Source organism: Moschus berezovskii, chromosome 20 (assembly GCF_049115385.1).
Source record: "Moschus berezovskii isolate FMDL1 chromosome 20, NW_MosBer_1.0, whole genome shotgun sequence".
Lineage (NCBI taxonomy): Eukaryota > Metazoa > Chordata > Mammalia > Artiodactyla > Moschidae > Moschus > Moschus berezovskii.
Genome location: NC_142479.1, coordinates 35,300,092 through 35,314,087, shown reverse-complemented (window position 1 = coordinate 35,314,087; position 13,996 = coordinate 35,300,092). Strand labels below are relative to the sequence as shown.

General features: G+C 39.1%; 1 protein-coding gene across 4 annotated transcripts in view; it reads left to right on the top strand.

The window, feature by feature from the left end:
* SMG6 (SMG6 nonsense mediated mRNA decay factor) overlaps positions 1 to 13,996 on the top strand; it is a 200,047-nt gene that overhangs the window by 13,319 nt on the left and 172,732 nt on the right. For all 4 annotated transcript variants that reach the window (XM_055403438.2, XM_055403453.2, XM_055403447.2 and 1 more), the window contains exons 7-8: positions 2,744 to 2,854; positions 3,240 to 3,452. In XM_055403438.2, coding sequence (XP_055259413.2) covers positions 2,744 to 2,854; positions 3,240 to 3,452 — 324 coding nt within the window. The remainder of the gene's footprint in view (positions 1 to 2,743; positions 2,855 to 3,239; positions 3,453 to 13,996) is intronic.

Here is a 13,996-nt window from a genome sequence, read left to right as displayed (position 1 = left end):
TCTGCGTCCATGCTAAAGCACACTATTTTCTGTTGTTGTGTGTGTGTGTTTTTAAATAGTAGCCAACCTAATTGCTTTCAAAGCTGTATGGCATTGTGGTTTTGACTTGCATTTCCCTAATGAGCACTGGTTTTTTTATGTTCTTGTTGGCCATCTGTGTATCTTCTTTGGAGAAAAGTCTGTTCAAATCCTTTGCATATTTTTAAACTGAGTTGTCTCTTTTATTGTTGAGATGTAGCAGTTCTTTACATAGTCTGACCTTAATCAGATATGTGATTTATAAATATTTTCTCCCATTTTATGGGTTGTCTTCTCACTCTCTCGATAGTACCCTTTCAACAAAGTTTTTAATTTTGATAAAGTGTGGTTTATCTATTTTTACTTTCGTTGCTTGTGGTTTGATGTCATAGCTAAGAAACACTTAACCAAATTAAAAGTTAAGGTTTCTTATTTATTTAGATGAAAATACAGAAATCTTTTTTTTTTTTTTAAGTTTTAATTCTTTTGTTTAGGTCATTGATCCATTTTTGGTTAATTTATGGTGTGAAGTAAGGGTCTAATTTATTCTTTTGCATGTGGCTATCTAATTGCCCTAGCATCATTTGTTGAGATTATTCTTTCCCCATTAAATAGTCTTCATACTTTTAAAAGTCAGTTGATGTATGATAAATTTACTTCTGGACTCTCAATTCTCTCTCTTGTGCAAGTACTATGTTGTTTTAATTACTGTAGCTTTGTGGTAAGTTTTTAGATTGGGGTATGTGAATCTTCCAACTTTGTTCTTTTTCAACATTGTTTGATTGTCTGGGGTTTTTTGGAGTGCTGTATAGATTTTAGGATCGGCTTTTTCTTTTCTGCCAAAAGAGTCACTGTGATTTTGGTAAGGATTGCATTGAATCTTTGGAGTGCTTTGAGGTCTGTTTATATCCTTACAGTACTAAGTCTTTTGTTGTAAAAACACAGGATGTTTTCCATTTATTTAGGTCTTCTTTGATTTCTTTCAGAAATGTTTTGTCATTTTCAGTTTAAAAGTTTTGCATTTCCTTGGTTAAATTTGTTCCTAAGGTATAAATTAGATATGTTGTTATTTTTGATGCTGTTATGAATTATTTCCTAATTTCTTTTTCAGATTGTTCATTACTAATATATATAAATACAACTGATTTTTGAGTATTAATCTTGTGTCTTCCCTCAGTGGTTTGTTGCCACACTAATTAAATTGCTATGTGTTTTTTTCATGGACCTCTGACCTAAGTTAGTACTCTTTGCAAGTTCTTTTCCTCTGTCCCTCTTTTTCTTTCTCTGTCTTAACCCAATTGCCTTTTAACATCATTTTCTCAACTTTTCTATAACTTTTCCTTCAGTGGATCCCAAGTATTTGCTGAGAACATGCTGTGCAGTGTTTTGCTAGGTAATTTGATATAGTTTCTGTCCTGAAAAAAAAATTGAGAAGACAAGTGTGTACAGACAACAATACAAATTGCATTTGATAGGATATGATGCAGTTGATTGTTGGAGATATCATTTTCTATGCCACTAAGAAAGAAAAATGTGAGCTAAAGTAAGATGATGGTAGATAGTGATTGTGAGTTGTATCTTGATTTCAGAGATGTTAAAATATGAAAAAAAATCATTGTGGGACTAATCAATTACTGTAAAATCAAGGGAGTGGTATAATTAGAATAACATTAAAGATAGCTTCCATTTGACTAAAACCATATACCAGATATTCCATTAAATGTATAATTATGTGAATTTTATTCTTTTCAGGAGCCATACATGTTGGTGAATATCTTCATTTTACAGATAAGGAAATTTTTCTAGGTTGACTTTCTTAGGCTTATGCCTAATCAGTGGCAGGACCAAATTCACACTCAGGCAGTTGAACTTAGAATGTGTATCTTTAACCACATTAGATGATTGCAAGGTGGGACTTTTAAAGAGTAAGTAGGTGCTGGGGAGAGAAGGAAGTAGTAGTCTAGGTACATTTCGAGACAGGGAAAGGGTAAAGACGTATATGATAGAAAGATAGGCTTTTGATTTTCTTCCCTTTTAACCCTCTCGCTTTGATTTCCTTATTGATTGGTTGTAAAATTGGACTTGAAGTGTTTATTTGCTGAATGCATTGAGTAATAGTTTCCTTTTCTGAGTAGAGTCAGTACCTTGTAGTGCAGACATGAACTTAGGAGCCAGGGAGGCCTTGGTTCAAATACTGGCTTATCAGAGCTTTGGCTTTGAGACCTTATTGGCCAAGTTATATAATAATCTTCCTGAGCTCCTGTCTCCTCATCGTTAAAATGGGATAATAATGTCTATGGGGCAGTTTCCTTGGGTTTGGAAATAGTGTTTCTGAAGTGCTCATCATTTGCCTCACATTTACGCTTAATCAGTGATATTGCCATTGTTATTTATAATTTAAATACAATAATAAGACCATAAGAAAGACCATTTTCTTTCTCTAAAGAGAAAATGTAATTGCTTTCATATTTTGTGAGGCTTTTTATTCTTTTCCCCCGCTTCTGAGTGTGTGGCTTTAAGAGTAGCTCTACATGTTAGACATAGTCCTGGGTGAGAAGAGAGCTCTGTTGTCATCACCATGGCTTCTTCTATGGATAGCTTGCTCATTTTCTTGTTGGAATTCCTCACAGCTTGGGAGGGATGGTAGGGTTTCCTGGGTTGGCTGACTCAGGCTGAAGTCTGGAAGAAAACTGGTTGACTCAGTGTCTCTGACCTCTTTCTGCAGAGGAGGAAGCTGGATGCTGTCTTTTATTATATGCGCAGTTTAGCTGCCAGCAACCCTATCCTGACTGCCAAGGAGAGTCTCATGAGCTTGTTTGAAGAGACCAAACGGAAGGTGAGTAGGGATGCAGGCAAAATCATTTCTTCCTAAAAGAATGCATTTCTGTTATTGTCTCTGTGTCCTTTAGGAAATGACTAATAGTGTAATAGTGTCCTCAGGGGGTGCCATTGGTCTGTGCTATAGAGTCAGTCTCTGAGCAGAACCAAACTCATCTTTAGGAGAGCACTCCAGGGCCCTTGGGTGTACGTGTTCCACAGCATCTGGTTTACAGAATAAGTAACTTTTATGAGACAAAACAGATGATACTCTGTACTTTGGAACTATGGCTAAGTCTGTACTTTTTACAGTTCTTAGCGAACAAGCTCAGTTGAGATGAGCACTTCTTTTTATTGGCTGAATACCAGGAGAGTCTGAGCTTACATGTTTGTATGTCACATAGGCAGAACAGATGGAAAAGAAGCAACACGAAGAGTTGGAGCCGAGCCCTGACCAGTGGCGGAAAGGGAAGAAATCCACTTTCCGGCACGTAGGAGATGACACCACTCGCCTGGAGATCTGGATTCATCCATCCCATCCCCGGTCCTCCCAGGGCACCGAGTCTGGGAAGGATTCTGAGCAGGAGAATGGGCTGGGCAGCCTGAGCCCCAGCGATGTAAGTTCCTGAGAGCGATGTCATGAGCACGACTAGCTGAGTAGGCGTGAGAACCTGGCACATGCCGCCATGGAGCACTGCACAGACATTTCCCATTCATCTCAGGGAAGCAGACCACTTCAGGCTCCCTGATGTTCTCTTACATGTCCTCCACCTGCATTTCCTTTATCTTATTATGCGCTTCCTTCTTTCACCACTGTGTGGCACTATAGAATTTAGTAAAAGTTTTTCTAGGTGAAGATGAATTTAGGATTAAAAGTTTTTTGCTGCCCTGGGTTCGTAGTCATCAGTATGATGCTTTAGGATTCTGGGTGGGATTTTTGAAACTAGGGAGAGGGCACAGTAGTTGGAAAATTGCAAATGGCGGGTTTATCGTGCCCTGAGAGCAAAATTTATACAGTGGATGGTGAGATGAGCTGGGACCAGGTCTTGAAAAGTCATACAATAAGTAGTTTGACTTTTTACCTAGAAAGTCATAGGGAGCCATTGAGTGCTTTAAATAGGGAAATGTCAGGTGTGCATTTTAGAAATAGAACTCTGGATGTTTTGTGGAAAGTTTGGAGAAGAGTAAGACTAGAAATAAGGGGAGTAGGAGAATGCAACAGTAATCCAAATGAGAAGTGAGAAGGAACTGAACCAGGAAATGGCTTTGGAGATGGGGAAGAGTGAACAGAGTATGTTAATGAAGTTGAATCCAAAGGACTTGATTGGGCATGAGAGCTGAGGGAAAAGTAGCACTTAGGTTTCTGACTTGAGAACTGGGTGAACTGGTCTGTTCCCTGAGACAGAGAATAAAGGTGAAATTGGTTTTAGGAAGAATATGATGAGTTTAGTTTTGGACATGTTGGAATGTCTGTAGGACATTGACTTGCAGATACTTAGAGACCAGCAAATAGCTGAAACTCGAGAGTGATCTAGGCCAGACCTATAAGATCTAGGCCATCTTGTAGATGATACTGAAGTCATGAGAGAGTTGATTCAGCTACTCAAGGAAGGGACATAATGATAAATAGGTTGAAGACCTATGAAAGAAAGGAGATAGATGGCAGGGAAATGTCCTTGCAAATGATGAGAAAGGAGTAGGATTCAGAGCACAGGTGAGGGGGATAGCTGAAAAAAAAAGATGAGAGATCCCTCTTTCTTGTGCTTGAGGGAAAAGAGGAATGGGTAGTTGGAGGTACAGGTAAGATTGTGAGTATTGTAGGAGGAAGGTGAAGGATGGCCTTTTCATGTTGTCTGTTTCCTCTCTGAAGTTGGAGGCTTGGTTGTCTGCTAAGAATGAGTCAAAGGTGGTGGAATAGGAGGACTCGTCCTTCAGGGTTTAATTTAAAATTCCTATTTATCTTCCTCTGTCTTTAGTCTTCAGCTCTTTTCTGGATGACTTGGGAAGGAGTCATTGCTTATAAATGAAACTGCCAACTTCCTGTGTGCCATGGTGTGCATGGGGCCCCAGGACATCAGGGTGCTTCAGAGGGGTTGCTACTGTGGCAGAAACCCTCACTGCTACCTCTTCTAGTTTTTGGTTGTTACCACCTCAGACCGGAAGTCTACTTAAATAGGAGACAAATTGTTCTATGGGATTAGCTCCACTGTGTGTCTTTAAAATGAAAGCAACAATGACAATTTGAGAAAGTATTTTATGGCATTTTTTAGGGAGTATTCCTCATTAAAGTTATAATTAATGTTTTATAGATCTCTGTCTTCCATTAGATGTTTTATTTTTTAAGTAATATGTTTGTAAGTTTGTATTTTTATTTTTTTATTATTATTATTTTTTATTGTAGTATAGTTGACTTACAATGCCATGTTTGTTTCTGGTGTACAGCAGAGTGATTCGGTTATACGTTTTATATATGTATTCTTTTTCATATTCTTTTCCATGATGGTTTCTTACAGGATATTGAATATAGTTCTCTGTGTTATACAGTTGGATCTTGTTATTTGTCCGTTCTACAACCATTTGAATTTGCTACTTCTAAACTCTCAATCCATCCCTCCCTTGCCCCTTTCCTCCCTTGGCAACCACAACTCTGTTCTCTGTGTCTGTGAGTTTCTATTTCATAGTTAAGTTCATTTGTGTCATATTTTAAATTCCACGTGTGAGTGATATCATATGATATTTGTCTTTCTCTTTCTGACTTACCTCACTTAGTATGATAAGTTCTAGGTCCATCCATGTTGCTTCTATGGCATTATTTCATTCCTTTTTATGGCTGAGTACTATTCTCACACACACACACACACACACAGTCGCATCTTCTTTATCCATTCATCTATCAGTGGACTTTTCGGTTTTTCCATGTCTTGGCTATTGTAAACAGGGCTGCTGTGAACATTGGGTAGCATGTATCTTTTCAAATTAGAGTTTGTCTGGATATGTACCTGAGAATGGGATTGCTGGATCATATGGCATGTGTTCTTATTCTATGTGCATCTAAGAGAAGGCATTTTTAGCTGCACGTTGGAGCCATTACATTTTATTATATTTAGTACATTTTAAATTATGCAAGTAGTATATTAATGTATTTTTAGTAAAAATTTCAAACAATTACATATATATGCAGAGTAAAATGTGATAATTTGTTTTCTGAACTATTGGTGAAGCTCTTTGCATGTTTTCAGCCTCTGCATCATCCTGGAGTAATCATTGCCCTTAATTTCTTTTAAAGTTACATCTTTGGGTGTGGGCTCTTAGTTCTATGCTACCCGCACAGGAGGAAGAAACCTGTAGTTTCATAGCTCTCTGTTTGTCCAGCTAGGAAACCACACTCCCTTTTTTGCCTGTTTTCTCAGGCCCAGATCATCTTCCCATATCCTTTTCTTTCATACAGCGGGCCCCAAGAACTCAGTTTGCGCTCTCTGTTCCCCGGAACAGGAACATATATTGGTTGAGAAGTGAGAGTTTATTCACAGACATTTGAGTAATTAGGCTTTGGAGATGCAGAGATTAAAATAACCAAAGATGATTTCTAGCCTTAAGGAGCACTCTGTCATGTGGGGAAGATAGAAACATAAATATTTGATTATGTTACAATGTGGTGTGCTGTGATAAAGGCAAGCATGAGAAGCTATGGGAACAGGAATTAAGGCACCTAAGGGGCATGGTTAGGGAAGGGTAGACTGAGGAGGCAATTTGCTGCTGAAGGATGATGTCAGGGCATTTCCACTGTTGAGACATGAAGGTTTAGGGAGCTGCAAGTCATTCATTGTGGCTGGAGCCTAGAATGTGAGCAGTGCTCTTGCTGGCATCCTTTACCCTTTTTTCAGTTAATACCAAGGGCTATTTACTCTACCTCCTAAACATAATTTTAATTCATCTACTCTTCTCTATTTCTGCTACCACTATCCTAGTCTAAGGTATCATCATTTCAGTAATCCACAGACTATTGAAAGAAGTTCTTAATGGTCTTCCCACATTTATTCGTGGTCCTCCTTAGGCTTTTCTTTTTAAATAGTAACCCAAATGAGCTTCCAGGTATACATTTCTGACCATGCCACTTCCCTCTTTGACAGTCTTCAGTTGTTTCTGTTTGCTCTTAGAATCAGGTCCAAAATCCTTAAAATAGTCTACTGGGCCCTGCAAGATTGGTCTCTGCTACTTCTAACCTTATTTTATGCCTCTCAGCTGCGCCCGCCCCCCACTTTGTTCTTGTTCTTTGGCTGTACTGGCTTCTTCCTTGAAGGGCCCAGCCTTTTCTCTGGCCCTTGGCTATGACACATTCTCTTTGCCTGCAGTGCTGGTCTCTCTTAATCAGCCCCACTCTGACTCATCCATAAATTCTCAGAGTAAATATCACTTCCCTTTTCCAGGGAAACTTTTCCTGATCCCTGAGCCTGGCTGTTTCCGCTTTGTAATGCCATATTTCTAATTAAGTAATTATTTATTTATTTTCGGCTCTGCCGGGTCTTTGTTGCTGTGCAGGCTTTTCTCTAGTTGCCAAAAGTGGTGGCTACTCTGTAGTTGCAGTGCGCAGGCTTCTCATCGAGGTGGCTTCTTTTGCTGTGGAGCACAGGCTCTAGGGCATGTGGGCTCAGTGATTTCGGCTCCCATGCTCTAGAGCATAGGCTCAGTAGTTGTGGACCATGGGCTAAGTTAGCTCCTTGACCTGTGGGATCTTACTGGACCAGGGATCGAACCCATGTTTCCTGCATTGGCAAGCAGATTCTTTACCACTGAGCCACCAGGGAAGCCCTAATTAAGTAATTTTAGATGCAGTTTTTCTCTTGTTGGTTGAAGTCTCTGTTGTTAGATTCAAGCCTCTGTGAGAGTGGGGTCCATATTTGGTTGCTCATTGCCTTATCCCCAGTGCCTGCGTATAGAAGATTCTAAATAAATCTCAGTTGAGCATATAAAGGAGGGGAGGAAAAGTGAGGGATGAAACTGTAGAATTAGGAAGGGCCAGGTTCTTCATAAATATTGAGGAGTTTGAATATCTAATATTAAGGACTTTAAGCAGGGGAATCACATAATCAGATTATATAATGATTACTCTTTTCAACACTTTTAATGTTGAAACAAATTTGTTTTTCTTTTTTTTAATTTGTTTTCTGTTAATTTTTTTCTTTGTTTTTTAAAGGAATTTTTTTTTTTTAATTGCAGAGATAACACCAGTTCACTGTATCTAAGTCAAACAAAAACAAAGTTTAAAATGAGAGTCACTTGTTTTCTTGCCTTCAGGGGCACCACTATTAACTATTTGGAAGTTCTTTCAGACATTTTTCTAAACTTTTACAGGTGTGTGTGTTTGTATACACACATGCCTGCAGACACATGAAATCTATTTTTAAGCAAAAATGGTTTATACTATATATAGCAACATACAGTTTGCTTTTCTGAATTATCCACTGGACATACGGTCCCTTCTGCTATAAGGTAACACTTGCGTTCCTAAAAATCACTGTGCTATGCAAAATTGCACAATAAAAACCACAGAGCTGACGGGGAAAATGGGGTTAGGAGAATAACACTCAAAAGCTTCCTCAGTGACATAGTTAAAAAAAAAGATAAGAACCTAATAAAACGGTTGTTGTGTTTTCTACATGTTCATTGGTTAAGAAGTATGTAAATACTATCTTGAAAAAGACATAGTTTACTTGTCAAAGTGGGTTTTGGAAGGATTGCCACTTATGAGTTATTGTGAAGTGATGGAAGGAGAGTTACTTGAAATTGGACCTGCAGGTAGAACACCAGATGGGCTTAGGCGTGGCTCAAAATGTAAACTCACGTGGTGAACTGCAATAGCTGGTGAATGTTTGGGTGTGTGTATGTGTTTTTTGTGTTCCTGTGCAGCTCTGTTCAGCTGGGTGGAGTTTTCTGTGTTTACCTGTTGTTTTTCCTGAACAAAATAAAAGTTTGTGTTAGGCTCACATTGTTCCCTAATATGTTGATCATGATGGAACACATTTATGTCTTCAAAATAAGGGTTACAGCAGAACTGTGTTTCTACTTGCCCAAGAATATCTTTTCTTAGTACGTCCTTAGTATGGCTGTATGATATTTTATTATAAACGTGTATGCCATGTATTTATCTGTGTAATTTAAATATTTGCTTGTGTTTTACTTGCTTATTCACTTCAGTTGTCCTTTTTGAGTGATTAACCTTGACAGAAGTTGCTCCTTTGACAACTCCTGGAAAGTTTCTAGCACAAACTGCTTCAGTTGCTACAATTCAGATCTGTGAATAAGGAACAGAAAATTTGGCTTCAAGTGGTTGTTAGTAATGATAGTCAGCTCCAAACGAGTTTGTTCTGTCTCTGCCAAGCGTGAGCTTTGGCTTTCTTTCCGAGTGGCTGCAGGAGGTTAGCTTGTGGGTTGTTGGTTTTCAGCCTTGAGATGTGGTTTGGGTTAAACATGCAACCTGGAGAGGGACTACCAGCCCCAGCTGTAAGTGGCATCCTCTGAAACTATTGCGCCTCACATTTAAACTGTCTCCCTGCCAGCTACAGCTAGGCCACTCCCAGTTCAGTGTCACTAGGGTTCCAAGCATTCTTTATTTACTGAATATGCCTTCTGCTGTGTCTCAGCTCCCTTTGGATATCAGGAAAGTGTCCCATTTAGCAAATGAGTTGTTGCTGAACATGAGTTAATCTAAGGATATAAAATGATGGCATCAGAAATAATGTTCACACTGAAAGGTGAGATTTTCTGATGGAAATGCTGAGGACTTTCTGAGACCTCATTGCTCTGTTATCAACATCTCGAATGCAGTGTAGCATGTGTCCATCTGCTGGTGAAGAATGAGCGATGATAATGAGAGCCGTTTGGTAGATGTTTGTCTCTCAGACTTCAGTGAGTTCTGTTGTGGCCTGGTTTGGTTTGCCGTGTTCAGCACTTTCCTCAACCCATTTTGATTGTTGTGTGTACAACACCCTTGGTGCTATATGTAGAAATATGTCTTTAGACAAGTTAAATGTCATTGTATATTTGGCTAAGCTCTCGCCAGACCTTCTCTTTGGCTCCTCTGAATATTTTTGGAGGGTCATACTAGACTGAATCTCAGTAGCTACTAATACTTGTCATTAGGCCTTTCCTTATTTGAATCTCATTATTTCACCCACCAAATGATATTGTTTACCTTGGTCTTTTTTTTTGCTTCTCATCCTTCTGTCACTTTCTATTATTTTATTTCTTTGCATAGTATCTTTTTTTTCCCCCCAGGATTTATTCAGATCTGGAATTTAATGCAGTTACCCCTGAATTTTTAGAGCGGAAGACTATATTCTGGGTCCATTGCTTAACCAGACTGGTTAACCTGTCCTGTTGTGCCAGTTTTGTGCTAAGATCATAAAGATAAGTGCAACGTTGTTATTTCCTCAAAGTGTTTAGAGTCTAGTTCATGGGTCAGCCAGCTTTTTGTATGAAAGGCCAGACAGTAAATGTTTTAGACTTTGCAGGCCATATGGCCTCTATTATTACTCAGTTTTGCTGGTTTGGTACCCCGGTAGTCACAGACAAAATGTGAGTAAATGAGCATGGCCGTGTTGCAGTAAAGCTATTTACAAAGACAGGTGTCAGGCTAGCTTTGACCTGCGGGCCTAGTTTGCCAGCCTCCAGGTGAGTGGGAGGAACGGCTCCATAAAGAGAATGTTTCCGTCAACAGTTGATTATTGTTGTTTTCGGTAGTTATGTTCTGTAAACTCAACAGAGACATTGAATGAGCAGGTACTGAATGCTCTTAAGGGAAATTCAGGGTTAGGTTCCTATGAGCCTCTGGTTACAAGATTTTCATCTACTAATCAGTACACGTGTATGTTTCAGTTTAAAGACACCTTATTTAATATATTGTTGATTCATTAACATTGAACTCATGACCGACAGCACCAATCATGCCCAAGCAAACTTATCTAGCTCATGTATTTTCTCCTTAAGGCACATCACAGCCTTCTTGTGTTTAGGAATATTAGCATTTCAGCACTGTACTTGGGGACCATTTTAATCAGTGCATAAAAATGTGGAAAATGTGGCACTAAACAGGCCACAGAAAGGACACTTGTTTAAAGTGTGAGAGAATCACCTTGCTCAGTCTCAGCTGGGAATGTGCTTATCAGGTGACTCAAGTTTTTTTTGCTGCTCTGTGCATGTTCACAAATGACTGTGAAAGCACCGTGAGTATTGATTTCGGTGCTACTAATAAGTTTTAGTGAGCCTGTGAATTCACAAATACAAAATCCACATATGTGGGGACCACCTATCGTGGTGTCGTGAGGGAGTATGTCTTGGGTGCCACAAAAGCACAGAGAAGGGCATAGTTCAGTCCAAGTGGAGGTATGGGTTGTGGTGGGGAAAGGAAGGGCCAGTTCAGAAGGATTCCAGGAAAAGTTAACTAAGGAGAGTGAAAGAGAATGTTCCGAGTAGGAGGAACAGCCTGAGCAGAGACAGAGGCCATGGACACAGCAGAGGGTTTCCAGGGTATCTGAATCTGTGATAATTTGGAGGAGGATGTGAGAAAGCTGGAGTGGTAGACTGAACCTTCCACAAGAACCACTTTCTGGTTTGGTGCTGTAGGTATTCATGGGTGTGGTGGTCAGGAGGCTGGTCTCATAGCATCCTTCTGGATTCTGGAAATAACATTTTGTTTCTGGAATTTCTCATTGTTTCCTTGTCATGTCTGCACTGCTAATTCAACAAAAGCAGTAGCATTCCATTCATTAAGTTTGGTAGGGTGAAAGTTGACTGAATTTTTTGCCCCACAGTTTGCTGATTAAAAGGACTACTCTTTTAGATTGTGCTTTAGGCATCCCTAATGAACGTGGAGAAGGTCCTAGTGTCTCTTGTGTCTTGGTGGCTGGAGGAAATTGCTAGTGGCTTCAATTAAGAAGGGCAAAGTTTTTTTCATACTTATATTTTTATTGCTTTTGAAAGTTCACAAAGCCAATACATGTATATTGTAAAAAGTTTGAACATGCTGATAAACACTATGTTTTATCACCTAGAGATAACTGTTGTTAACATTTTAGGGTATGCTCTTTCCTGGCATTTAGATCAGAAATGTCTCGTGCTTATTATCCTGGAAAATCAAAAGAGAAAAATCCATGCCTAATTTTTAACCTAGAGTCTGGTTGGGAAAGTGGTATTCTAATTTCTTAGGTCAACAGAGTTATCCATATCTTGGTCTTCATCAAAGTAGCACAATTAGGGTGACAACCATAATGTCCTCTTTTGTGCATAAAGAGAAACTTCTCAAGCCACATGAAGAAGAGTTCAAGAAAGGTTAGGCATCTAATAGGACTGATTATTGTTTTTGAAAGATTGAGTCTGAAAGGATACATTTCATGGGGAAGCATCTTGAGTGAGGAATAAATTGGGGCATAAAGGATTAAAGTGAGGCTCCCTCCCTGGGCTTAGGAAATTTGTGACCTTGTTTGGAAAGCTGGACTCTTGTTGGGGGAAATTTCTAGACAGTTATGTTGGGGTTGGTTTCTAGGTGGGTGGGAATAGGGATTGGAAGATCTAGTAAAGGAGTGGTTGCCTTTTTAGATATTTTAATTAAAGACATATAGTTTGTATGTCTATATATAAAATATAAATTGTATATATATATATATATATAAGAGGGATTCCTGGGTGGCTCTGTGGTAAAGAATCCTCCTGCCAGTGCACGAACTGCAAGAGACACGGGTTCGATCCCTGGGTCAGGAAGATCCTCTGGACAAGGAAACAGCAACTCGCTCCAGTATTCTTGCCTGGGAAATCTCATGGACAGAGGAGCCTGGCAGGTTACAGTCTATGGGGTCTCAAAGAGTCAGACACAACTGAGCGACTGAGCATACAGGTATTTATCAGGTAAGATATATGATCATTCGTTAGTGGTATGTCATACACACTGTTATTCATCATTGCTTTTTTTTTTTTTTAATATCACTATTGGACTTGGGGGTTAAGAGATCTTTCCATGAGTGATAGCCTGCAAGTCCATTATATCTCTTTAGGATTTGGCAGCTTGTTAGCTTTCATTAATTTTATCCAGCATCTTATATGTCAGAGGCAGGACAGTGCAGAGGTTAACAGCTTGGGTTTTGGGAAGTCCTAAGTTCAAGTCCTAGCTTTATCAGTTATTAGCTGTGAGACTTTGGGCGTGTTCTTTAATCTGACTGAGCTTCGGTTTCCTCATTTGTAAGGGGGTGATAACGATAGACTAAATGAGATAATGCACATAGCCACGAGTGGCACACTGTAACTTCTCATGCGTGGTAGTGGTTGTCACTGACATGTTTTTGTTAGAATGCTCTTTTAAGCTACTAGGTTTGATTTTGCATTTTTCAGTTTCTAACCAAAGTGAACCATAAGACTTGATAATTCACAAACTGACAGTCCACTGTCTAAATGCAGACTGTTCATTTGACCTGAGGAGTTTTATTTAATTATGAAAAATTTCAAACACACACAAGAAAATAGCATAACAGACCCTCATACCTGTCACCTATATTTTCCACATTTGTTTTGGCTTCTTCTCCACTCATTCCCTGCTGAAGTATTTTAAAGCAAATCCTAGATATCACATCACTGCATCTGTACTTATTCCACTTCCCTACATGCCTTTAAAAAAAATAACGGACATTTTCTTAAGTATCACAGGGCCATTCCCATGCCTTTCCTTGGTATCATTCAACATCTGATCTATAATTTCATTTCCCAATTTATCTATCAAATGTCTCCTTATAGTTGGTTTGTTCAAATCAAGATCTATATTATATTGTCTCCTAAATCTCTTAATTAAGACCAGTTCTGCCTTCCCTTTTAAAATTTTTCTTCATGTCACTCGCTGGTTAAAGAAGCAGGTCAGTTGTCCTGTGGCATTTCCACCTTTCTGTATTTGTCTTTGTTTCCTCATGGTATCATCTGACCTCTTCCTCTGTCCCCATGTAACTAAATGAGAGTCAACACAAAAGCATGGTTTGATACTTTCAGCCTTTTGGCAAGAGTACCTTACTGGTGGGACTGTGTGCCTCATTGTGTACTGTGTCAGGAGGTGTCTGATAAGTTCAATAACCAGAGTTCAGGTACAAATAGATTTTGTTGGTTTGATTTTAAAATTACAATGAGT